A 27,843-nucleotide genomic window follows, 5' to 3' on the forward strand; every position below is an offset into this window, starting at 1 on the left:
GAGCCTTTAAAAAGTCTGTCTTTGGTTTAGAAGAATTCACAATCATGGGGAAGACTGCAGATCTGACAGTTGTGCAGAAAACCATCATTGACTCTCTGCACAAGGTGGGTAAGACACAAAAAGTGATAGCAAAAGAAGCTGTGTGTTCTCAGAGTGCTGTCTCAAAGCACATTAATGGACAGTTAAGTGGAAGGCAGAAGTGTGGAAGAAAACGGTGTACAAGCCGGAGGGATGACCGCAGCCTGGAGAAGATGGTCAGGAAAGGGCCATTCAAAAGTGTGGGGGAACATAAGGAGTGGACTCAAGCTGGAGTTGCTGCTTCAAGAGAAACGACACGCAGACGGATGCTGGACATGGGCTTCAAATGTCGTATTCCTGTTGTCAAGCCACTCCTCAAGAGCAAGCAACACCAGAGGCGCCTTAGCTGGGCTAGAGAAAAGAGAGACTGGACTGTTGCCCAGTGGTCCAAAGTCCTCTTTTCTGATGAGAGCAAGTTTTGCATCTTAACAAAGGTCCCAGAGTCTGGAGGAAGACCAGAGAGGCGCAAAATGGAAGATGCATGAAGTCCAGTGTTAAGTTTACCCAGTCTGTGATGACTTGGGGATCCATGTCAGCTGCTGGTGTTGGTCCTCTGTGCTTTATCAAGTCCAGCATAAACACAGCTGTCTACCAGGACATTTTAGAGCACTTCATGCTTGCTTCAGCGGACCAGCTTTATGGGGATGCGGACTTCATCTTCCAGCAGGACTTGGCCCTGCCCACACTGCCAAAAGTACAAAATCCTGGTTCAACAACCATGGGATTACTGTGCTTGATTGGCCCGCAAACTCACCTGACCTGAGATAGATGCAGGTGCATGAAATCTGGTTGTTTTTGTCAAGGTTATGATAAAATGTATTTTCCCCAACTATATTTAAGTTCCCTCTTGAAGACCAGCCTTCAATTTTGTAAATTCCTGTTAATCCCCATGGAAAGTTTCCAACTTTGAAAATTCCCGGAATTTTGCAACCCTACTGTGGAACGAAAACACTCAGTTTATTGACTAAGTAGTCAATATTATGGTAAGATAGATTTATTGTTGAGTTTCATTCCCAGGTCTCCTTTTGGGTTATAACAATTGGGAGACAAAGTGGCTCAGAGTGAGCCACACAACAATAATTTCATATATTCCTGCCAGGATTTGACTATCGTCATTTAGTTTACTTTATTCTTTCTAGTTATAATGTCAGCTATAGTAGTAAGAGAATTGTGAGTAGAACTGTCTGGAGCTGGTGTGCTGTGAAACTGCTCGTCCTCTCTGCATGTTTGCTGCTCAGCAGCTAACATTAGTTACATTACTTGCTGTCTTGTCATCCCTTCAGGTTCTGGTTCATCACATTTTGTACTAAACCAGTCCATATCAGCTGAACCTGACCAGAGCACTGAGCCCAGCTTCCCTCAGCTAAAAGGAGCAGAATACCCCAGGTCATTTTCCACTAATGTCAAATTACCAGCAAAGAAGAAGAGGAAACCATCTAAGTCCCCACTGAGGAAAAAAGAAGGAAAGTCATCAAAGAGGCAGAAACAATCCATGTCACCATGCAGGAGCCACAGGAGGGGATCTAGATCCAGGAGCCTTTCAAAAAGGAAGAGATCAAGGTCAAGGTAGAGTGTCTGGGAATACTAAAACACTAAAACAAAGTAAAGAATTCAGTAAAATCAAAATGGTGAAATAAGAAATAGCTTTCTAGAAATTAATTATAGTATAATAATAATTAATAGAATTATATAATTAATTATATTAATTAATTACAAAATAATTTTTGTCAGCACAGCATTAGCATATTAGAATGTTTTAGAGGTACAATTGAAAATATTGTCAACTGACAACTGAATTATTCTACTGCACTACACGTTGTACTCAGTGAAGTTTTAAAATGATAACCTTATGGTTATGATATTATAGCAGGTCTGGTTAGTCTACTAAAAGCTTTTCTGTTACATAAATGATAATTCCTTGTTTTTGCCATTGGAGAAGTGTGCTGAGAGAGATTTTGCAGACTGGCCCGAGGTGTAAATTAGAAAGTCCAAGACCCTGCGACACCCCAAATTTTGCATTTTTCTTTCAATCACAGTGATTTCTCTATTCTAACCACTGTTTAGTGTTGAACTAAGAATTAAATTTGAGTATAGCCATTTTGTGGCTTTGTTTTTATTTTGGATGCAGATATGTTTTAGCAGTTATTTAAAAATTAATTTAACTGCATGTTGTCTGTGCAGGTCTGGAGGCCGGAGATCACGAAGGTCACACTCGCGGTCAGTGTCACGGGGTCGGAGGAGGGCTACATACAACCAGAGGGACCGTTGGAAAAGAGAACCAAGTCACTCCCCTGTACTCATCCTCCGAAAAAATAGATCCCCCATTCGGAAACACTGCAGTTCGAGCAATAGCCCTCAACGCATCAGTGAACTGGGTCAGCTAATATAAAATCACTTATTTATTAAGAGATTATCAGTGTCATGAAGGCATTGTATGCCATAGTCATTTCCACTGGTATCAAGCAAAGAAAAAAAACGTGAAAACTTTGCTTCAATAGTAGAAAGCTATTGTGCACAATATATTTGGAAAGAGGTGCGGCATGGTGGTGCCGTGGTTAGCTGTAGTGGTAATCGGCGTCAGGCCTGACTTTACCGTAAATGATACCATAACAGTAACGAAGCTGCAAAGTGTGGGAGCATATTAAGAAAAGTGGTGAGAAAAGCGTGCAGTGCAACATTTGCAAAGCTGAACTTGCTTATCATGGAAGCACAACGGCTATGCATGAGCATCTGAATAGAAAGCATGTCATTGTTTTTATTTTCAGTTAGCACATACCTTAAAAACTTCAAGCTGAAAGCTTATGATCTGATCAGCTGCATGCTGGTGCGATAAGCTGTATGTTTTACAGTCAATTTACGTATGATCTGATTAGTCGACTAATCGAAAAAATAATCGGTGATTAGTCGACTATGAAAATAATCGTTTGTGGCAGCCCTACACGAGAGTGCAGTGCCAGTGATGTTGAGGGAGAATTCAAGACGGGCGAGAAAAATGGTGTGGTTGCTAGTGTCGAATGCTACAGGATTGCTTCATGATTTTGGACAGCTCAGGAAAGAACTGAGACAAGGTCTAAGAGGTAGGTGGGGGAGAAGTGGATGAAGGAGTGGGAGTGCAGTCCATGGGGGCAGGAGAGGAGGACAGCTTGTTATAAATGGTGTCAATTTTGATTTGAAAGAATGAAAAAAATGAGTTGCATGTGTCAGTGGAGTTGAAAGTATTGTTGTTGGGTTTGAGAAGTTTATTTACTGAGAGCCAGAGTGTATGAGATATGTGTAGTGGGTGGGCCAGGTAGTATTGAGGGCATCCTACTGCTGAAAGTAATTTGTATAAGCTTGTAGATGGACAGCTAAACCAGTTTCCTCATGAAGTCTCTCAAGGTTTTGCTTGCAGGATTTCATTTTGTGCAGTTCAGTGTAGTAGGGAGCAGATTGAGTGAATGAGACAATTTTGGTTTTGATGGGAGCCAGCTGATCGAAATAGTGTGATCAAAGTAGCATTAAAGTAATTGATTACTTTATTGTATGTATGTTCATTCTTTCTGTTTCCTTTAGATAAGGACCAGTTGTTGGAAATTGCCAAGGCCAATGCAGCTGCCATGTGTGCCAAAGCAGGTATGCCCATCCCTGCCAACATGAGGTCTGCAGTGCTTCCCCTGGCTCTGCCAATGGCCATGAATGCTGCTATGGCCAGTATGACTGCTGGTATGATTTTGACTCTTGTTCCCCTTCTACATAATTCTAATTCAGGGACCCAGGTGGGGAGAAAAATGCTCTCTCTCTCTCTCTCTCTCTCTCTCTCTCTCTCTCTCTCTCAAATTCAAATTCAAATTCAAATTTGTTTTATTTGCATGAATGTTACAGACAATTTTGCTAAAGCATAACATATACATATATAAATAGAATAAAACTTAAGAGAAATAAAATAAGGAAAGAATTGTAAAATAATAAACAATAAAATAAGTGATAATGAAAATATAGATAGTATTAATAAAGTACATATAAAAAGATTAATAGTCCTACACTGAAACATTTCTGAATGTGTGACATGCAGTGATGTAATCTGCTGCCAGTTCTACAGCAGAGCTGTCTTCTCCCAGTAGGATTGAAATTATTTCGTTTTGTTGGAGGTTGAGGAAGTCGGGGATTTTTTCTTTAAAATTGGAAAATAATTCTTCTCTAATTTCTTTGTATTTGGGGCATTTTGTGAGAAAGTGAGTTTCTGTCTCTACTTCTCCTTTGTCACAGTGGATACTAATTCTTTCTGTTCTTTCTACCCATTCTCTTTTATGGCGACCAGTTTCAATGGCAAGTTTATGGTCACTGAGTCTATATTTTGTAAGGGTTTGTCTTTTTTTTATTTTTTATTTTTTTATCTGGGTTAAATATTGGGCCAATTGGAATTCTCTGTTCAGTAAATTATAACATTCTAATTTATTGATTGTTTGAGTTTCTGTTTTCCACTGTTTGCAATATGTTTTTAAATCTTTGTTGATTTGTTTTATTTGTGAGTATGGGATTATTTTTGTAGTGTAATTTTGATTTGTCAATCTGACTTCCTCATTTGTCCCATTCCAGGTATTCTTTTCTGGGTTCAGACAGCCCTGATGTTCTAAATATGCCCTGTGCTGATATGAGTTTAAATCAGACTCTATCAAATGGTTCCAAAATTGATAGATCTCTTTTTAATTTTGATTAACAGGGGGAATTGGCCTAACTCTGCTCTGCAGCTGTGGTTTGGGCAGTTTCTGTTGACTCAAGTATGTTTTTGGAGAATTCAAGATGCACTCTTTCAATAGGGTTTGAGTCCCAGTGCTCTTGTTTAATTAATTGAGTAGGGTGTCCCCATATGCAATCCACATTCCAACTTCCTGATTGCAGATTCCGCATTTTATTTAATCAAATTCAAAATTCAGAAAAAAGCCTGTAGATGTCAGCATTGCACCACTGGAGCAGATGCTTCTCCCGGGATTAGTCTGAGGTCTGAGCTCCAGGATGGAGGGGGGTGTCTGTGGAGCAGATGTTTACCCGTGATTGAAGCCTCATTCCCGGGTGTGAGATGAGGGATGGTGGGGGTCTGGTTCTTGGTTCCTGGAGGTGTGTTTGCCTGCCTGGCTGCATGTGTCTTAGGCTGTTAAGTGTAGTTTAGTTAAGTGTAAAGTTTGTACTGCACTAGAGCATGTACCAAATGGTCGGTTTAACCTATTAACGTTGTGACAAATGAGTGGATAATGTCTCTTAATTGATTTTGCTCTAAAGGAATCCTTGTTCTGGAAGCAACAGCAGCGTTGGAGTCTCTCTGTGTGGGTGTATGCAGCTGTGGTCTAGGGAGCTGCTGCAGGGTCTGGTGTCGCTGCTGAAAGTGGGGATGCTGCTGCTTCTGCTGGAGATGCTTCTGTTGGGGAAGAGCTCGCTTGTGCTGCTGGAGGGACTGCTGGTCACTGTGGTTCTCCTGGGTTGGGGGACCTTTGATGCACCTGGGAAAGGTGAGGGAGGGGCTGCAGGTCTCCCTGGTGCTCCTGGTGGATGTGAGGGTGCCTCTGGTGCTCCTGGAGATGTTGGAGGTCTCTCTGGTGCTCCAGGTGGATGTGAGGGTGTCTCTGCTGCTCCTGGATATGATGGAGGTCTCTCTGGTGCTCCCGGTGGATGTGAGGGTGCCTCTGCTGCCCCCGGGAGATGATGGAGGTCTCTCTGGTGCTTCTGGTGGATGTGAGGGTGCCTCTGCTGCTCCTGGAGATGATGGAGGTCTCTCTGGTGCTGCTGGTCATTTTGGGGGTAGAGCTGTCTCTTTAATCTTTTTGGCAAAAAGCTTTACTCCTCTGTCGCTGAGATGGATGTGATCATGCAGATGTTGGTAACTTATTCTGCTGTGCTGTGCTATACTCACATTAGGAAGATGAGTACAGCTCCTGGTGATCTCTGAGTTAATAGTGTTAATAATTATTTGGGGAATGTCTGAGCGAGGAAGTAATGTGGATATCATTACTTTTGAAGTAGGTAAGTTCTCGGCGGCTCTTTTTGCCAGCTGCCCGTAGTGCTGTGGGAATATTACTGTTTCTTCTTGTGAGATCGTTTGAGCCAGTATGGATGAGGATATGTTCTACACCTGTAAACTCTCAACTGGACAGGTGTTCCATGGCCTTTTCTGTGGTGGGGCTCCAAAGTTTCACAGATTTCTTCTCTGGGAACAGACAATAGAAACAATATTTCTTTGTGTGAAGGTTTGCTGGGTCTGTTGTTAGGCTTGTGGTCAGCAGAGAGGTCTGAAGACTTTGGAGGGGTAATTGGGCCTGGAGAATGAGGGGTAGGGGGTATTGAGGAGGCGGGGGTTTGGGAGCTTTGGGGGGATTGACTTCAGATGGAGGGGAGATGGCATCTGGATAGCAGGATGTAGGAGGAGCAGTAGAAGTTATGGGCTGGTGGTGAACCTCTTGCTCCAGTGCTGGTCTGATTCTGCTCTGTTTGATGTTGGTGATTTCCTCTCTTGCTGTCCAAAGCGTCATCCTCATTGATTAGTTATTCTCCTCCAGTTTTCTGATGGTCTGTTGTAGCTCTCTGATTTGGTCTCGTTGTTGAAGAATCAGAGTGTGGGTCTCATTGTTTGGTTGATTATTGACGATCTTATTCTGATGCAGGCTGGCCATAGTTTTCTCTCTGATCTCCATGAATTCTCTCTCCAACACTGAGAGTCCTTCTTTGATAGTTTTTAAATTGTTGGTGAATCTAGGAGTGGACTCAGGAGAGAGAGTAACTGAAGGATTGCTGGATATGATGAAGCACTCTGTCTTGTTTGTGATGTCTGCCACTGAATATGTTGAGCTTTCCTTCACTTCCTTTTCAGTCTCCTATTTCATTTTCTAGAAATTATTTTGAAAATTGTTCAGACAGTTTTCAAATAATTGGACCATGATTATACCATTATTGTAAATATTAATGGTAAACATTGGGCAGATCTTGTCTTCATCTTCATAAACCGTAATCTGTCTTCCTTTGCTGATACTATTCTTTTTTATATGAATGAAGGCTTGTGTGAAAGTTAAATGCCATGCTTTTGGGTTGTGTGTGAAGAAAAGAAGGTTGGACTTTACCTTGCCCTTTTCTGTTGTTGTTAAGTCTGCTATGACTGTCTCAGATGACTCCTGTAGGACTTTCAGTTTGAAGGTCTGTTTGGCCCTAACAGTTGTGATGTGGCTTGGATACAATATCTCACAACCTTGTATCATCGTGGCTGGCTGACTGTATTCTTCTTAGAAGTAAAAAAAGTCTTCTCCTTGGTGTAGCTTTCCTTGTTTTCCTCAGTATTAACTTAACTTAAGTTATCTTCAGTTAGTAGGTTAGCTTACTTGGACTGGTTCTCTCAGGCTGGTCATACAGTGTTCCGTTGCAGTTACTGTTGGTTACTAGCTAACTGGCACTTTTTTTTGCTTGTAGTTGAAGGAAATTCTTCGTTCTTTCGCTCAAATGTCTCTTGGACTGTTCATCCTCATTGTTGTCATCGGTTACTTTGTATTTTCATCTACTTTGTCGTGAAAAACGCTACATATTAAAGATAAATCAAGGGAGCATTGTTTTGTCTTGTCATGCATTCTGTTGCCAAGCAACTCTCTCTCTCTCTCTCTCTCTCTCTCTCTCCCTCCCTCGTTCTCTTGAGTTGTCATGTCTGTAAAATGTATATAGAAACAAAATGTTTAATTGAAATATAGCACAAAGACAACTTATCAAATGTTGAAACTGAGATATTCGGTTGTGTAAATTAGCAACTGTACTGCCTTTCATTCACCCCTGTCTTGGTCTCTTTGTCTGTCTCTATTTTTCTTATAGCCACCATGACAGCAGCCTTGTCTAACATAGGTACTCTGTCTTCATTGCTCCCACTGCCCTCCATTACCAACAAGCCACCTCCTGTCCCTGCCCAACACAATATTTTGGCTTTGGAGGAAGTGAAGAGGAAAGTAGTGAAGCAGGCCAACAGCATCAGCATCAAGGAGTTTACTGATGTAAGGGTAAAGAACTTGTATTATATTGTGTTAACCATGTATTATGTATATCAGTTTCACCGCACAAAAAAAAAAATACAATAACTCAAATAACGCTGTAATGGTGATAAATGTAAAATACAATCGTAATCTCATCTGAAAGAAACATTGTGATATTTTGTAAAGAGGCCAAACTCAATTTAAAACTATCAAGACATCATCACTGTACAGTTATATGTCTCCAAATCAAAACATTTTTAAATCCTCTTTTAGGAGTAAGGAGTGACACAGTAATAGAAGATAGAAGAACTTGGAATGATCTACTATGATGAAAACTATTGCAGTTGAGTCTGGATACAATGAAAGCATAGTTTTAGCAGCAGAAAAGGGGATGTATGCAGTTGACAAGCTATGTTGATGTCTGGATAAGATAGCTAACAAAAATTACTTCTCAGGCTACAGATTTTTGGACAGGGAGCTGTCAGAGTTGAGGCAGAAGTTTGGTGGTTTTGATGAGGGATTTGAAATCAATGGTAATCAAACTGGACTTGTTACGGTTTAGTTTGAGGACATTTGTTTGCATTTATCATTTATTTGTAAATTTATTTAGCATCAGTGGAAGTGGAGACTAGATAGTGGAATAGTGGAAATTGTGGTTGTTTTAATGTTGTTCCTATAGACCGCAGCAGCACTACCTGCTTGTCCCTTGAGTTAAGGTTTATCAGTGTACTGTATGTATGTCTTGTAGGTGTAGCCCATTTAAATAATATGCATATAATATGATACTTAATAACATAATAGCAGATGTTAGCAATGTTATCTATCTAAAATCCTAGATGTGGCTTGTGTAATGTCAAAAACAGCATTAAATACATGTTTTGCTGTCAAAAGAAATGTTTTTACTTCAGTGCCACTTTTTTAAGATCAAGCTTAGACAGTATATGGTAGACTGTCAAAGCTTAATCTTAAAAAAGTGATGATGTAATAAGTATAGCTGTAATTCACTCCTTTTGTCACTACCTGTCGTCTGATGAGACATTTAATTAGAACGAACATGGTCAAGGGGCTACAAGCAGGCAGGATGTTAATTATTTATATACAAAAATACAAGAAAACTCAACCACCATATCTTTTAAAGCCATCTATGATATAACTAACAGGAACTAAGGAAAATATCTATATATAAACTAGCACAAAAAGGAAATTTGTGTTTGGTAGATTATTTCTTTGTTGTAACGGTGTTACAACAGTACGGAAGCCCTAAAAGGCCATACATACATACATTTTATTCCACCTGTTTTCCCGTGATAACAAGATCATTTCCTCTGTTTTCCCGTGATAACGAGATAATTTCCTCTGTGAGATTTCCTCCGAGATTAAGTGTACAAACCTTTGTCAGAAATTATGGATTAAAGGGATTTTACAGTGGCGTAATAGATTTGCTTGCTCCGTATCATGGACTACATGCATTTGCCATACATTTTGTAATACGGCGCACTTGAAATCAGGAAAAGACGAATGTCTGCTCACTTTCCTGCAATGATTTAATACACTAGACTATCGTTTTGTTTTCCCGAGATCTCAAATTAATTATCTCTTAATCACGGGAAAACAGAGGAAAATTATATCGTTTTCACGGGAAAATGGGTGGAATAAAATGTATGTATGTATGGCCTTTGTTACAACAAAGTTACTTTGTTGTAACATTTGTGGGTGAGCATCAGAGTTGAATATGTGGGTTGTGCCCGCAAAAAAATTGCCAAATCTACTCTGACAATGCCAAATAGCTCAGAGGTAGAGCAGGTCGTCCACTAATCAGAAGATTGGCAGTTAGATCCCCGGTTCAGTCCTCTATTGAAATGTCCTTGGGCAAGATACTGAACCCCAAAATGCTCCGGAAGGCTGCACCATGGTGAGCTCCTAAAACTGATGAGCAGTTGGCACCTTGCATGACAGCTAATGCCATCAGTGTATGAATGTGTGTGGATTGGTCAATGAGATACGTACTGTAAAAGTGGTTTTAGTGGTCGCAAGACTAGAAAGACGCTATATAAGTACAGTTCATTTACCATTTACCATCTTCTCCACACTTTAACCCTACAATCCAAGTGCTGCATAACTCTGACACCAGCCTCCTGACAGTCCTATCAGGCTCCTGATTGTCAGCACCTGGGGGTACAGAAGCTCACAACAAGAGTAAATAGCAACAGCAAAGAAAAGCTCAGGCATTGATTTTTTACCATTTAAAAGGGTATAATATTTATTGCCAAGAAGCATTGTTACAACAAAGAAATAATCTACCTAACACAAATTTTACTACTTTTTGTGTGTAGTTACAATCTATAATCATACTAACATAACATGAACAGGGATAGCAGTCACCGAATAACAGATATCTTTTTTGCTAACAATGTAATCTTGATCTGTCAATCAGTCATTTTTATCCTGTGCGATGTTACAGTGATTGAGAGAGGTAAGCAGTAGATTTACTACTTTCATGTTAGGGAATCAACATATAGGGTACATGAATGTATTTGATTGGCTGAAGCAGTGCAATGCTGGACGATATTTCTCTGTATTGTGGCAAAATTGTACTTTTTGCTTAAGCCTTTGTGCTGGGGCCCTGCATATGATGCATATGTAGCTTGTTTTTGGAAAACACAGGAAAAATTTGGAATTTGCAATGGATGTAAGGGATGATGATCTTGCTTCAGAAAAGATAAATTATTATTATAATCTATTAATTATTATTAATTAAAAATAAAAATAAGCTTGATATGTTATGTAAAATTTGTTTTAGTTGTAGGAGTGAACCACATAGGTAACAGTGGTATTCGTTTGACTTACTAATGCTAAATTAATCCTGGAATATTGTCTGATTGTACTTGATTGTGTCCTGACAAATTCTGAGAGCTTACAAACTGTGGTGTGATAATACAGTGTTCCTTGTAGACAGTTCTTGATTTGCTCTGTGTGTGTGTGTTTGTAGAAATGCAAAATGATTGTGGACAGTAAAGGAGAGCTACCAGTGGCAGTTCCTCATGTTTCAGACGAAGAGGATGATGGGAAACCCTTTGGAGGATCAGCTCTTCGAGAACAAAAAGTCATCAGCTTCAGCATCAACGTAACATCCGCATGAACTAGACTGTCATCAAATCAAATCAAATTTTATTTGTATAGCCCAGAGTCACAAAATACATTTGCCTCGGAGGGCTTTACAATCTGTACAGGGAGTGACACCCTCTGTTCTTAGACACTCGGTTCGAGTGAGGAAAAACTTGCCCACAAAAAAAACCCTTTTAACAGGGAAAAAGGTGAAAGAAACCTCAGAAAGAGCCACAAAGGAGGGATACCTCTCCCAGGACGGACAGACATGCAATAGATGTCACGTGTACAGAACAAATCAACAGTGATATATTGTACAATTACAATGAATGATAAAATGACAATGAATTACAATGAATGAAAAAATGATTACAGTAGCAGTGGAACCTGTGATAGAGATAGAGAGACACAGATGCACAGTAGCAGCAAATCCTTAACTAACTATAAACTGTAATGGAGATATCGTAGCAATAATGACTAATGAGTAATAATATATGTAGTGGGCGTCATGCAGGACCACAGCAGCAGCCATGATCCATGAGAACCTGCTGGACAAGAGAGCACAGAAACTCCAGTGAAGAAGTGTAGTTAGTAACATGCATTATCATGCATTAATGAAGAGAGATGTGACTGCATCCTCAACCAATACAGTGCCTGACTAGGTATAACCCTCTGTTCCACAGAAGAGGAGCTGAATAGCTGAAATGCCAAAATAAAAGAGATGTGATCTCTGATCTTGGTTCCTTGCAGCAGCATTCTGAATTAGCTGCAAAGTCCTAAGAGACTTATTGGAGCAACCTGATAACAAAGAGTTACAATAGTCCAGCCTAGAAGTAACAAATGCATGGACTAGCTTTTCTGCATCCGCTTGAGATACAATGGGTCTGATTTTGGTGTTGTTACGTAAGTGGAAGAATGCAGTCCTCAAAATGTGTTTTATTTGGATATTAAAGGACAAATCCTGATCTAAAACAACTCTAAAAGATTCTTTACGCTGAAGCTGGAGGCCAGGGTGATCCCATCAAAAAGTAACTAAGTCACTAGAACGAGAATTTCTGAGGTGTTTGGGTCCAATTACAAGAACAGTTTTACAGTTTTGTCTGAATTTAACATCAGAAAATTGTAGGTCATCCAACTTTTTATATCCTTAAGACATGCTTGGAGTTTAGTTAACTTGTTGGTTTCATCAGGCTTGATCGATAAATATAATTGGGTGTCGTCAGCATAACAATGAAAATTAATGGAGTGATTCCTAATAATGTTCCCTAGAGGAAGCATATAGAAACTGAATAGAAGTGGACCTTGTGGGGACTCTGTGACAAACTTTGGTATGCATGGAGAATTCATCATTGACTACCCACTAATTAAATGTAAGTTAAGTACCTATGGGATGTGCTAGAGAAAAGCAAAACCACTGTCCTCTTTTCTCCCCTCTAGAACACAACAGTTCGTCCAACAGTGCGAAGTGATGCAGGCATGGCCAAGGAGTTTCCTGTGTCTTCAGGATCCCAACATCGTAAGAAGGTGTGAATAGATGCAAATTATAGATGAATAGATTAACATTGTTTAAAAGTTTACATTTAAATTCAACTCTCTCTTTAAAAAATTTCATAGTGTCATATAAGTGTATATTCACATATTTCCCTGAAAAAAATTGCTCTGCAGAGAGAGAGAGAGAGAGGGAGAGAGACCCCCTCACTTGCTTCTTTTGTACTGTTGTATAAGACAAAAAAGTCATATTGTTTCTTTCAGATGAGATTAGGATTACATTTTACATATATCACCATTGTAGCATTATTTGAGTTATTATAGTATATTTGATTTTTTTTTTTGAGTGCGGTGAAACTGATATACATAATACATGGTTAACACAATATAATACAAGTTCTTTACCCTTACATCAGTAAACTCCTTGATGCTGATGCTGTTGGCCTGCTTCACTACTTTCATCTTCACTTCCTCTAAAGTCAAAATGTTGTGTTGGGCAGGGACAGGAGGTGGCTTGTTGGCATTGGAGGGCAGTGGGAGCAATGAAGACAGAGTACCTATGTTAGTCAAGGCTGCTGTCATGGTGGCTATAAGAAAAATAGAGACAGGCAAAGAGACCAAGCCAGGGGTGAATGAAAGGCAGTACAGTATCTAATTTACGTCTTTGGCATAGATTTTCCAAAGACAACCAAATATCTCAGTTTCAACATTTGATAACTTGTCTTTGTGCTATTTTTCAATTAAACATTTTGTTTGAGCATTTTCCCCACCTGGGTCCCTGAATTATTATGATGTAGAAGGGAAACAAGAGTATTCAACAATACAAAAACACAAATCCCCCCGCCCCCCCCGAACACACACCACCAACCATGCTGATCCTTTTCTGGTTACCAACCTGTGCTCCTTCATGTACAACTTTAACAGCTACCCTAAATACATTGATGAAGACATGATGCAAGATAAACCAAAGCAAAAATAGACACAGAAAATGATTCGAGGGAAAATCAATACGAGAAATAGATAACGCAAGCTCTTAATGCAATATTCTGTTAACAGACCACAAGAATAAGTAACAATCACAAAATAAAATACACACAAAAACAAGTAGAAGCACATCTACATATATTTTTTTTTACACAATTAACTAAAAAGCGTCTCTCCACTGCATTACCCATACCCTTTTAGGGGCCTCTTAAATAAATTAAGTATTTGCCCCATTTTGCTTCATATAGATCCAGTCTACCCAGTTGTTTACATGACATTTTTTCAAATGCTGCCACTCGTGCCAACTCCGCAGCCCACTCCTGCGGAGTCTTCCATCCCCTGACAAGTATTTGTCTACCAATCATAATACTGGTTTGGACAAAGCTTTTAATATGTTTATTCTGTCCTGTCAGGACTGTATGATGACTCAAGACAAATAATCTAGGGCTAAATGGAATATGCATGTCCGTAATCTCACAAAGGTTATCATAAATATTGGTCCAAAAGCGTTGGACTTTGTGACATGACCATAACACATGAATTAAAGTACCTTCCTCAGACTTGCATCGCCAGCATTCTGATGTGGATAATAATCCTAATCTAAATAATTTGGAGGGAGTCCAATAAAAACGATGCATAATTTTAAATTGAATAAGGCGTACTCTTGCATCCCTTGAAACTGCTTTAATATTTTTACAAATTCCGTTCCAATCCTCATCACTAAATGTCAGATTCAGATCCCTTTCCCATGTCTTCTGCAAAGCTGCAATGGGCCCATTACCAAGAGTCTGAATCAACATAGAATAATAGACAGCTGCTTCATGTCCTTTTCCATAGTTCTTTAAAATTTTATCTAGGACCTCTGCATTATGGGGAACCGATGCCGTGGGCCCAAACACCCCCCCTAACATATGTCGGAGTTGCAGGTACCTAAAAAAGTGGGAAGTAGGGATGCTGAACCGCTGCACCAACTCCCCAAAAGATTTCAAAGAGCCATCAGAATACAGATCCCCCAAAATGACCACTCCCTTCTCCTGCCATATCTTCCAGTAAATGGGACATTTATCGATTCGTAATTTAGGATTTAACCAAATACTTGAAGAGACATTTAGAAAAGGGTCAAATTTAAATATTCGAGCAACTCTAGTCCAAATTAATTTAAGATGAGCGATTATTGGATGTGTTTTTGATTTTTTACTCAATTTAGTAGATAGGACTTGCATAGGTGACAGAGGGGCCACTACAGCTTGTTCCAGACAGTACCACGGAGGGGCTCTTTCAGGAGGGAGGGACCAGTGGGCCAGGTGTCTTAAATTTAAAGCATAATAGTAAAACAACATGTTTGGTAGCCCTAAGCCTCCTTTATCAGATGGCCTTTGTAGCTTATTGTGGCTCAAACGGGGGCGCTTACCGATCCAAATAAATATCTTAGATATTCTGTCAAACCTTTTAAAGTAATAGTGGGGAATTTCTAAGGGGAGGGACTGGATAAAATAATTAAGTTTGGGAACACAGTTCATTTTCAAAACATTAACTTTACCTTCCATGGACAAATTAAGAGTTGCTCATCTTTCAACATCACAAGAAATTTTTTTGTAATAATGGGTCAAGATTGACTTTGACCACATCTTTCAGGTGTCTAGAGAAACGAATACCCAAATACATGATACCTTGCTGAGGCCCCTGGATGGAAGGCAGTGGAGGGGCAATAAGCCGTCAAGGGGAGAGCCTCAGATTTGGACCAGTTTACCTTGTACCCGGAGAATTTTGAAAATAAGTCTATAATTCCAAGAAGACATGGTACAGATCTGCTAGGGTCGGACACCAGTAATAAGATGTCATCAGCGTAAAGCAACAGTTTATGTACCATCCCACCCGCCGTGACCCCCGGAAAATCAGTCGCCCCACGTATGGCTGCTGCCAGAGGCTCAATGGCTAAGCAGAAGAGCAAAGGGGATAGGGGTGACCCCTGCCTGGTTCTTCTCCCCAACATAAAATAATCTGAGACCAACCCATTGGTCTGTACTGCTGCCTCTGGGTGCTTATATAATACATGAATCCATCTTATAAAAGTATTACCAAATCCAAATTCTTCTAAAATTTTGAATAAATACCTCCATTCGACCATATCAAACGCCTTTCCGGCGTCTAGAGAGACTGCAGCCACCGGGGACTGGGTGTCAGCCACCGACCACATGACATCAATAAGGCGTCTAATATTATCTGAGGAGCTCCGACCCCGTATAAATCCCACTTGGTCAGTATGAATCAATGACGTAATTACACTATCTAATCGGTTTGCTAAAATTTTCGAAAAGATCTTAACATCAAATTTGCATTAATGAAATAGGACGGTAATTTTTGCATTCATCCAAATCTTTCCCTTTCTTAGGAACTAGACTAATAAGGGCCTGTCTCAGAGTTGGCGGGAGTACCCCCCCCTCTAGCGCCTCCTTATACACCTCCAGTAAAGGTGTAGCTAACTCTGTCGCAAAACTCTTAAAGAATTCCCCAGTAAAACCGTCAGGTCCAGGTGCTTTGCTTGACGGTAGAGCCATTATTACCCCTTTAATCTCCTCAATAGTAATATCAAGGTCTAGAAAATCCCTCTGTTCATCTGTCAATTTTGGGAGTCCTAGTGGTTCTATAAATTTATGAATTTCTTCTTCAGTCGAGGTAGATGTTGAACTATAGAGATCACTATAAAATTCTTTAAAGGCCTGATTAATATCTACAGTCGCAGTAAGCAGGTCCCCAGCCGGCGACCTAACGGCAGGAATAGTGGAAGCCATCTCCCTCTGTTTTATATACCTGGCAAGCAACTTTCCTGCTTTGTCTCCTGACTCAAAATATGTTTGTCTAGCCCTAAATAGATTAAATTCGACCTTCTGGGATAGTATGGTATTATACTGATATTTTAACTTTGTCAGTTTTCTCATGCCATCTTGTGTCATTTGTTGCTTCAACTCTGTTTCAGCCTGTTTAATTATATTTTCCAATCGTAGCAACTCCTGTGTCTTAATTTTCTTATGATATGATGTACGTTGGAAGCCTTCAGGGCTTCCCACGCGACACCTGCTGATGATACAGATTGCCAATTGATCTCCAAGTAATTATTTAATTCTCTCCTTAGCCACTCAACATTTACTGGTTCCTGCAAAAGGGATGAGTTTAAGCACCATCTGTAAGACTTTCTTCTCTCGCTCTGGGGCAATAGGTCCAACCCGACCCAAGCATGGTCGGAAATAAGAATATTCCCTATTTCGCAACCCATAGCGGAAGGGGTGAGTGCTTTGGATATTAGAAAAAAATATATTCGGCTATTCGGTCTTGTGTACTGGTGACAGAAAAGTGTAATCCCTCCCAGAGGGGTTCATGATTCTCCAGATATCTATTAGTCCTAAAGATTTGCAAATTCTCTGTAGCGTTACAGCAGCCCTTGGCACTTTACGCAACACTGCCCCGCTGTGGTCGAGCGCTGGATCCATTAATAGATTAAAATCCCCACCCAAAACAATAGCGTGATTCCCACCGATTTGTAATTTCCTTTCAAGATCAGTGAAGAAAGCCGGATTATCCAGGTTAGGTGCATATATGTTAGCCAGGATCATCTTCTGAGACTGTATTTCAGCCAGTACAATAATCATCCTTCCCGAATTATCCTTAATTTGCTTGAGACATTTAAACTGTAAATGTTTATTTACTAAAGTTATAACACCCCTGCTCTTGCTAGAGCCTATACTGTAAAAAGAGTGAGATGTCCAACCCATCCTGTACACAGTTTCTCAGACTCCTCTTTTGACATGTGCGTTTCTTGAAGAAACACCACGTCGTAGTTTTTGTTCTTAAGCATCGTCATGACCTTTTTTCTCTTATCAGGGTACCCCAGCCCATTCACATTCCAAGTGGCAAGACGCATTAAACCTATTTGTGAGGACATGCCTGCCCACATATTAATAACATACAACCATTTATCAGAAACAGTATCATTACACAGTGGTGGTAACTAAACACAATCCCCATAAAACTCGCAAAACAAAGAGTGTGCAATTGAATCTGAACTTTGCACATTTCAGCCCCCACAGAAGTCCCTCCAATGGAGGTCCGACAGTCCGTGTCTGGTCCGCGAGACTCCACTCGCCGTGACCCCTCACGCGTCGCTGCCGTGGCAATGAGTATACACCAGTGTCTTTAATTGAACATTTGAGTGCGTAGGATGAGAATGAGAGCAAATCCCTCGTTCATTACTTACTGCATAGCGTCTATGAAGGCCATGGCTTCCCGGGGACGATCAAACGCCCTCTCACCTTCACTGGTCTCGATTCTCAGCTTTGCCGGGAACAGCATCCTGAAGCGCACCTCACGCTCATGCAGCTTTTTCTTACACTCCTTCATCTGGGTGGCTCTGGAGTAGTCGGGGAAAAGCATAATAGTGGTGTTTCCCCAGCTCAGCTTGCCTTTGTTCCTCGCTGCGCGCAGCACCGCATTCCGGTCCGACGATCTTAAAAACCTGGCCAATATTGGTCTGGGTCTGTCGCCTGTTGCAGGTCGCTGGCCAGCAATCTGGTGCGCTCGTTCAACCTCTCGTCTCCCTTCTATGTTCAGCAGATTTGGCAACAGCTCCTCCAAAAATTTCACCGCGTCTCCTCCTTCTTTGCCCTCCGGAAAGCCAACGAAGCGGACACTGTTGGGTCACGAGTGGTCCTCCATATCTTGTAGTTTGTCCCATATCCGTTCGACATCTGTCTCGCTAGCTGGCGGGTTAGCTTGCCATTCCTGCTCAGTTATTTCCAATGACTCCACTCGCTTCTCCATGTCGTCCAGTCTTGCAATTAGAGCTGACAGCTTGCTCTCTACCGATGCAGTGGTGCGACGTATTTCTGCCAGTCCCCCCAGCTCCTCAGATATTTTTGTTAGTGCTGAGTAAAATGTTACTGATATCCTGAGCTATATCGTTAGCTTGTTGCTGGTCGGGTTCGCTAGCTTCTTGGTCTTGCATCATGGCGTCCGCCCCGTGCGATCATATCTATGTCTTTTAATATCTCCACAAGCTGTGGTCTTAACAGGTTTCGACATTTTTATATACTTTTCCACCCTCTTTAATTAATAGCACATATTCTGGATGTTACTATCTCTGGTGTAAATATTTTAAAGGATAAAGGCAGCGACGCAGTCTCTCTACTCCGTGGCTTCTTCTCGCATCGCGTCATGTGACTCAAGATTTCTAATTATTATGATATTATTTTATTAATTATTATTATTCTAACAATTTATTATTATTGATTTATACTCTCCAGGAGGGCGAGGCTCTGGGTGTCTATGGAGAATGGGTTCCAGTTGACAAAACAACAGACAAAGCTGCAGCTATCTCCAGAAAGGCCCTGACCACTGTTCCCATAACGACAGCTACCTCATCATCAGGTGAAACGACAGCAGCAGGGTTACCACAGATTGTCAAACAGCCAGCATTTGTGCCTGATGACAGTGTTTTTCCTGATCCACTATTGCAGGTGAGAAGTGTACACGGTATACTGTACATACTATTTATGTACATATTTAATGAGTGTTTCAATATCAATGCAAGGGTCTTTTTGTTGCATGTCTAACTATACTGTTTTTTTTTCTTTTCTTATTCTTTTGATGATATGATGAATATAGTTCAGGGCCTATTAAATTCAATATTTCAGAAACTCTGTTCATACATAGCAGTGAAAGTTAAAACAAGGACAAAAAGACACTCCTTCTTCCCACTCAGATTTAAGAGTAATTTATGAAGCTTTACAGTAGTAGCAACTCAAAAGTTCCCGTTCAAGTTGAAAGCCAGCTGAATGGCAGCCGTCTTCCAGCCGACTTCCAGCCAACTGCCTGCCAAGTTCCGTGGCCGGAGTGACCCCCCTCCTTCTCCTGGGCGTGTCTATTTTTTACTGTAACTCCACCCATTCATGTAATTACAGGGTATGACCAGGAGGTGGCGCTTCTTTCACAGAACTTTTTTACAGTTGTTCTACCTGGAGATGACGTAGCTTACACACCGCATCAGCATTCTCGTTGCTCAACCTTTTGTTTGCGCTTACAGTAACGGGCTTTTTGGTCTCCCAGTGTCACAGATCACAGAGCGGAAAATGCAGCTGGTTTGACTACTGCATTGGACACCACTGTTTATTTTCCACTATGTCCCCCTTCATTATTAATAATACACCGCACAACTTATAAAAGTGCAGAGATAAGTCTGTTGCAAAAGTCCATGGTGACTCTCGTTTGCCAAAACGTCTGTATGTCCTCGACGAGCTCCTGTTTTGTGCCTGGCTTAGCCTCCTTGCGAATAAAGTCTTTCATGGAATGCCTAAATATATGTTTGATGGTTTCGTAAGCTTATACTGCAAACATACTTGACTTATTTCATACTTGATTCACCCGTAATTCTTTCCATTTACGCTTTGCGCCATATAGCCTCTGGTCACTGTTTAAATCAACAACATTTAGGCTATTCTATCCTCACTGTACATAATTACTGAAGCGTCTTCTCTCGCACTCACGCTCTCTGTCTCTCTCGCTCGCTCCTAATCTGCATGTAGTGAAAGCCACAGCTGGACATTAGTATCCATCATACTGTACAGTATACTGTACTATCAATTTGGCCACTATGGCCTTCAGAGGAATACTCAGAAATCGAATGTGTTTCATACTGCAGACTTCAGAAAGCATCAAACATATAACTCTTAAAAAACAGTTACAGGGTGGTCAGTAGTGTGGTGGGTTGTGCAGGCCACAGTCCTCGCTGCAGCCGCCCCCAGTTTGAATCCCGCATCAGACGGCCCTTTACTGTGTCTCATTCCCCCGCTCTCTCCCCCCTCCTTCCTGTCATATCCATAAAAGGCCCAAAAAATATACTTAAAAATGGACGTTACGAGCAGAGTTTTCTTTAATAACAAGTTTATGTTGGCATGTTGTTGTTGTGCGTGACATAGAGTTGCAGATATGAGCGGCTGCAGCGCTGCCTCAGTGTTATCTTATTGCAACTTTTTTTTCCCATCAACTGATCCGCTGATCGGCTCACCCCAGCGTATCTGTTCAGATGTGTCTTTAGACAGTCTGCGGTGAGAGCGCAACATCACTGCTCCTCCCCGTGGACAAATGAGGCATTGCAGCTGGTTTTCACACAGACTGCTTAGGGGCGTTTCCAGTCGGGGCCTCACTGACTACGTCATCGTGGGGGATTACATTACCGTCACGGACCTGCGAAGGACCGGTCAAGGACCAGCCAAGGACCAGTCACGGCCCCGTTACGGAAACACGGGAACTTTTGAGTTGCTACATCTGTATACCATAAGAGTAGTAGTAGTAATTCTTGTACCACTGCATTGACTTCAGCAGATGATGGATTTACTCCTGGGAGAGAGTGTAATGTGTCTCTTACCTCTCTCTCTCAATTGCAAGGTAGAAATCTAAGGATGGGTACCAAAATGCAGTATTAAATGGGCCTTGAGGATAAATTATTAAAGACCGTCTTAATAATAAGTTCTGACATTATCGTTTCTGCTTTTAGTATTGGACAAATTTGTCTGTGATGCATTTTTGCTATTCCTGATCCAGAAGAGAGATCTACAGAAGATTGACAGGAAACTGGGAGACAAAGGGAATTGGAATTTAAGTGCCCTGGGCGGCTGCAGTCAAGCCCAAGCCTTTGTACATAGGGGAACACTCTACCAGTTACCAGAGCTTCTAGGGCACCACATGCAAATCACCTAATGATGCAAACATGGGTTAATGATTAAAAGAATTAGACAGCTGTTCCATTAGCTATAAATATGGAAGCGTTTATAAATTCAGTCTGAACTGGTTAGAGCATCTTCTCCTTACATACACCCTTCTGTTACTGTCATAAATCTCAAACTGGGATTCATTCAGGACTTTTTCTTCCATTGAAACTGTAATGTAATGTTTGAGTGGTTCAGAAACTATTACTTGTCCTCTGAGACCACCACAAGACGTGTGAGTTTGACCTCCAACAGTTTAACTTAGTTCTGAATCCACCACTTCTCAGATTTTTGGGCTGTCCTGTAAACTATTACTTATTTTACTCAAGGTCCATTGAGCTCCACCTGAAACACGTAGAATCTTTTTGTTCTTTAATGTCACCCAATATTGGGAAATAGATTTATACAACATGAACATATCTGTCAAATATACTACTATTTGACAAATATGTTCATGTTGTACTAATAAGTACTTCCATCAAGAAAATCTAAATTCATACATTAAATGACCAGTGAATTTAGTTGCATCTAGTGGTGAGGATGCAGATTGCAACCAACTGAATACAGTTTACCTCACCTTGCCTTCTAAGTGTGTAGGAGAACCCATGATAATCATCAAAAACATGAAATGCATACATATTATTAAAAATAAAATGGGACGATAATTATTTCACCTGCCAAATGGTTCACTCCTTTTGGGACTATGCAAAAACTCTTTTTGCATAATTGCTCATTTCCAGCTCTCTGTTGATACACTTCAGAAATACACATGCTAAACATATACTGTACTGTACATATAAGTAGCTAATCCTTCAACCATGTCCTTTTAGCCAGCTGAGGTTAGGTGCGGTGAGTTACAAACACATTTTTTAAAGGTACATGCTTCACTGATTCTGAGGGAAATTCAAGCATCCAGCAGCAGCATGTAAACATACATTAAAATTAACCTATAAGATAAATCTGAAGTTAAATCACTCCTGTGTAGACAAATTAAACATTTTTTTACAGCTACAAATAGGGATTTAAAAAAAACTATGTACAATTAAATTAGACAAATCAATGACAGTCACAACATATAACAGAGTGCACTCCCCTGTGCCAGAAATGACAATGACAGAAATTAGTAAGGAAGGAATTAGTGCAAACAGAATGAGATTGTCTATTTGTCTATTACGTAAGTGGAAGAATGCAGTCCTCGAAATTTGTTTTATGTGGACGTTCAAGCACAGACCCTGATCAAAAACAACTCCAAGATTCTTTACAGTGGGGCTGGCGGCCAGGGTGATCCCATCTAAAGTAATTAAGAATCTAGAAAGAGAATTTGAAGTTTAGTTAACTGATTGGTTTCATCAGGCTTGATCGATAAATATAATGGGGTGTCATCGGCATAACAATGAAAATTAATGGAGTGATTCCTAATAATGTTCCCTAGAGGTAGCATATATAAACTGCATCGAAGTGGTCCTAGCACAGAACCTTGTGGAACTCTGTGACAAACTTTGGTATGCATGGACGATTCATCATTGACGTGAACAAACTGAGATCGATCTAAGAAATACGACTTAAACCAGCTTAGGGCGATTTCTTTAATGCCAATTAGATGTTCTAGTCCAGACATGGGCAAACTACGGCCCGTGGGCCGCATGCGGCCCGTTAGGCTTCTCAATGTGTCCGCCGAACTTATCCACATCCAAAAAATAAAAATATATCGTACAAAGATATGTGTCTTATCACTGTGCGATGAAAACTCGGTGAGCTAGCCTCCAAAGAATAGCAACAAACCCCACAAAATGGCACAGTATGTCTTATCTTTGCTGTTTCGTGTCAAAAGTTCTATTCCAGCGCGAAGAAACGCTGCTAATGTCTCCTGCTAATGTCTCCTGCTCTGTCTCTGCTTTAGTTTGAATCAGTCACGAAGCTCCTGGTTGTTACATAAAGACAAAGAGGCTCTGACAGTGAAGTGTGACCTCTTGGTGCGGGGGGGTCCTTGGAGGTCCTGGCCCTGCCCCTCTGTCAAATTTTAGAACCCAATGTGGCCCGCAAGTCAAAAAGTTTGCCCACCCCTGTTCTAGTCTCTGTAAAAGAATCTGATGGTCAATGGTGTCAAATGCGGCACTAAGATCTAACACAAGTACAGAGATGAGTCCTTTGTCTGATGCCATTAGGAGGTCATTTGTAACTTTGACTAGTGCAGTCTCTGTGCTATGATGCACTCTAAATCCTGTAAATCCTCAAATAAACTGTTCTTATGGAGAAAGTCACACAACTGATGGCTGTAGCTTTCTCAAGTATCTTAGACAGAAAGGGAAGATTCGATATTATTATCTGTAATTGGCTAAAACCTCTGGATCAAGAGTGGGCTTTTTAAGAAGAAGTTTAATTAGGCTACAGCTACTTTAAAGAACTGTGGTACATATCCTGATAATAAAGACTAATAAAGATTAATCATATCCAGTAAAAAAGCTCTGCATCCAATAAAGAAGTTTTAAGAATAGCTTTTTGTAAAGCAACACTCCCTATTTGAAGCTTTCGATTTCTTTTACCAGTGACTGGTTCTTTTACCGGTGATTTCTTATATTCTCATTTGTTGAAATCGTTGATTGAAAACTAAAACTCCCAATAAATAAAACTATGCAGAGTCATATTTCACTTTACCCTGTCAATTAGCATGGTTCTTTGATTTCCAATGTTATCTTTGCTGGTTCCAAGTCCTACAAATGCACAAAATAAATAAAGCTGCAAGCAGCGATGGTCGGGCCCTCGCACATGTGCGCATGTCGAAATGACCGCAAGAAGTTTCAGACAGCTCTGAGAAGGTGCTTCCTGCCGATTTCTTCTTTGAGTCTTTTTATGGATCGCCACGCCCACAGTTTCCCCAAAATTCATAATTTTGATAACTTTTACTCAGTACGTCTGAGTACGTATGAACACAAATACCAAGTCTGAAGTCAATTGGATAAGATTCCTAGGAGGAGTTTGTTCAAATATGACCCCTTCTCAACCAGCCCGAAACACCAAAAATGGTGATTTTTATTTTTGAATATCTCGCTTCCTGTTCATTGTAGCCCATTGCTCCAAGGGACTTTTTTTGTAGGTCTTGCCATGTTCTACAATTCGGCTGAGGTTTCATAACTCTGTGTCCAAAACTGTGGCGGGGCTGCCTCAAAGAAAAATTCAAGGAGGCACTATAGAGCACTTTTGCCCCGCCCCCTAAATAATTATGCAGCCGAATTTTGCTTGATATTGGTCTTAACAACCACAAGAAGTTTCAGACAGCTCTGAGAAAGTATATGATAGCCTAACACTTTTGCCTGAAAATCAGCCAAAAAGTAAATGGAGTCTCTTTTTTTTTTTTCGAAAAAATCGGCACTGTTGACTTTGACGCACCGTCACGGCCACGCCCTCTGGTGAAAATTCATGAAAATTCTTAAATGTCAACACCAAGGCCTTGACAACATCCACACCCAGTTTGAGATGGATATACTCAAACACTTTGGAGAAAGCTATCGCCAAGTAAATATGACACTTCTTGCCGCCAACAGGTGGCACTGTGAAAATCACAAAATTTTGTCATGGAAATGTGTTTTATGCCAGACTGCCATTATATATAGGTTTGGGGAAGATTGGATTATTTTTCGCAAAGTTATAGCACATCGAAATTTCATGAAAACACACAGAAAAGCGAAAACTTACGATTTTGATAACTTTTCATTTTGGAGGCCTTAAGAACACACACGCCCCTGGAAATGACCCCAAAAACACGAAAAGGACAAATTTGACAAAAAATGGACGCCGTGCGCTTCACTGTAGCCCGGGTCACCAGGAGACTTTTTTGTGTGTCTCAGTATGTTACATACTCCCTCCAAATTTCGTAATTTTACACCCCACTTTGGGGGGGGTAGGCACATTTTCGTAAGTTTTCGAGTACATATAAGCCAAATGCAATTTACTTTTAGAAAGATGAAGGGGAAAAAAGCACCACTTGCTCTGGCCCTAATAAGTAAGTTAATGAACTTGTGAGAATGACATGAGACTCTTAAATGACCAAACCGAAATTTTAACAATAAGCTCCCTTCTCCTTTCCCTCTTTCTTTCCCCTCAATATTGTTTCTCTGCAATCTCTGTTTTGTCTCTCTCTTTCTTGCTCTGCAGCCAGTAGATATCTCTCAGGCTGTAACTGAGAGAATCAAAGCTCAGAGGCGATTAGCTGAGAACCCCTATGATGTCAGTGCCATCTGCATGCTCAGCCGGGCACAAGAACAGGTATAATACACATGTTTTAAGGATTATTATTAATACACACACTTAGATTTATTAAATATATTTATTACATAATAAGATGATTCTCATCTGTTTTGCTTCCTGGGCAAAATGACAAAAAACTGTAAAATAACATTTTGAAAACTCAGGATGACATAATTATAGACTGTAAACATATAAGGATATAATCTGGAAGGATGGCAAGCAACATCAATGTACTACAACCACCTCTCCCCTATGGAGACCTGGAAAGGGGACAGACTACACAAACATGAGGCAAAACTGAGGCACAGCATTCACACAGAGAATAGAAAGAAAACCCTTCACACAAGGAATAGAAAGACAAGGTAAGGCTAAATCTCCTGAAACATGAAGATCCAGAGCCAAAACATCTTGAATGAGACACTGACAGTCAGGGGAGAAATGGAGGTCCCAGAATAGCCCAGCACAGAGAAGCCTGAGTGAAAAAAGCAACAACATTTCAAAGATAGGCTGGTATTGCAGGGGAGACAGACAGATAAGAAATCACTAATCCAGGTAATAAAATTAAATCACTGCAGTCAGCATATCATGCCAGTCATGCACAAACTGACATAATAATAATGATAAAAATAAAAGAAATTACATAAAAAGAATGTAAAGTATGTTCACTGTAAAGTTGCTAAACCTACCACATAGACACGTTTCTTTATTGAAGGTGACCACTGATTTTGTTTAAATTATCTCCGATAGTTAATTTAGATTATTTGTTAAATTATGGTGAAATTGACATCATCAGTAACTGACATGCTGGAAAGGGACAATCCACACAGCTACTTATTTTTAAATAACTCCACCTTTTAGGTCTTGTTCCAGCCAGCATTGCACAGACAGTGCTTACCTTGAAGTGCATGCAACTGACTTTATGTTTCTCTATATTTTAATTGCATGCACAGCACTCCATTGCTAAATGTTTCCAAACTGTCTAATTGATTATAGTGAGGGCAACATATGAAAATCTGGGAACTAAATCCATATCAAGAAATTTCTTCACAATTGTGTTTAGGAAGGTGTGTAATATCATGTCTTAAAATGTTGAAATTCAACTCCTGTGGGAAACCTCTTAAAAAATTGCTCAAAGTTGGGGTACCTGTAACCGAATTTTGAAAAATCAATAATGTTAAATTTGGCTTTAAGTAACTTCTGAGGGGTCAAACTATGTTTTTTTTATTATTCTGAGTCGATTGCAAGCATGAGTTTTTTTTCCAAAACCACTTCTTAGTGCAAAAACAGCCACCCCCACTTTTCCCACTCACTGCATTTTCAGCCATTATTACACCATGAAAAATTCTTTTTTCCTATTTGTCTAAAGCAATAGCCTCATGGAAAGGTAATAATTGTCAGGGCAGCATTAGTTTTTTTATCTGTTGTATATGTGTACATGTTTTTTTTATCTGTTGTAGTTTTATCTGTTTTAACTGTTGGCAATCTCCTGCCAACTCTGACCTCGTTCCCACTTCACCATGTAGAGAAACCATCCACCATCAACCACCAGAGTGGAGGGTTGGTTAGTGAGGTCAAGCGGATCAGTTAAATCCTTCAGGCTAGTCTTGGAAAAGCCTGCCTTGTTTGCCGTGTTCATTTTTTGATTTTTGTTGCTGAACAGGGACGGGACTGAACGGGAAGGAAGTCAGCTACTGTAAGCTCGTCTCAACTGTCATAGCCCGTTGGGCCAAAATGATCAGTTGGTTGAACAACTTGAGTGAGTCAAGGTGAATCTTCTTTTCATTGACCTTGGGAATCTTTCTGAGTGATGACAGGGCTTGTACCTTCAACTTCACCTCCATGGTCGACGTGGCTGACTGTCCATCCAGCTTTATCTGCATCTCCCTCCCTACTTCAGCTGCTCTCTCTGCATTAACTGGGCCATCTCTTGTGCTTGTGAATCCTGTTGAGAAAGACACAAGCAACTCCTTACTCCCTTAAATGGGTTGATCTCCTCAAACCATTTGAGGACAAGTTCAATCACTTCAGCGTCTTGCTTCATTTGTGTTTTGGCAAGGTCTCTGTGGAGTAGACCATGTTTCTTGACACCTTCCTCCATGCGCTGGTTGACACTGGAGAAGTGGTTCAGGGTAAGCACCCAGCACCTGTGACCAGAATCACTATTTCTCATCCTCCCTCTGCTCAGTCCATCTTCTGACTTGGCTGCCTTCATT

The 27,843-nt window shown here is 40.5% G+C and overlaps 1 protein-coding gene across 13 annotated transcripts in view; it reads left to right on the plus strand.

Moving 5' to 3' along the window:
* The window catches only part of sonb (SON DNA and RNA binding protein b), an 88,218-nt gene that overhangs the window by 44,821 nt on the left and 15,554 nt on the right, over window positions 1-27,843 (plus strand). For 11 of the 13 annotated variants that reach the window (XR_003463450.1, XM_027286055.1, XM_027286062.1 and 8 more), the window contains 8 exons: window positions 1,362-1,644; window positions 2,260-2,453; window positions 3,631-3,780; window positions 7,897-8,078; window positions 11,041-11,175; window positions 12,594-12,680; window positions 18,926-19,138; window positions 25,538-25,648. Coding sequence is in view for 12 of the 13 variants with exons in the window: in XM_027286055.1 (XP_027141856.1) it covers window positions 1,362-1,644; window positions 2,260-2,453; window positions 3,631-3,780; window positions 7,897-8,078; window positions 11,041-11,175; window positions 12,594-12,680; window positions 18,926-19,138; window positions 25,538-25,648 (1,355 nt within the window). In the remaining variant the exon portion in view is untranslated. The remainder of the gene's footprint in view (window positions 1-1,361; window positions 1,645-2,259; window positions 2,454-3,630; window positions 3,781-7,896; window positions 8,079-11,040; window positions 11,176-12,593; window positions 12,681-18,925; window positions 19,139-25,537; window positions 25,649-27,843) is intronic. The other 2 variants (XM_027286063.1, XM_027286064.1) reach the window with 2 other exon arrangements.

This window comes from Larimichthys crocea, chromosome XIII, assembly GCF_000972845.2.
Source record: "Larimichthys crocea isolate SSNF chromosome XIII, L_crocea_2.0, whole genome shotgun sequence".
NCBI lineage: Eukaryota > Metazoa > Chordata > Actinopteri > Sciaenidae > Larimichthys > Larimichthys crocea.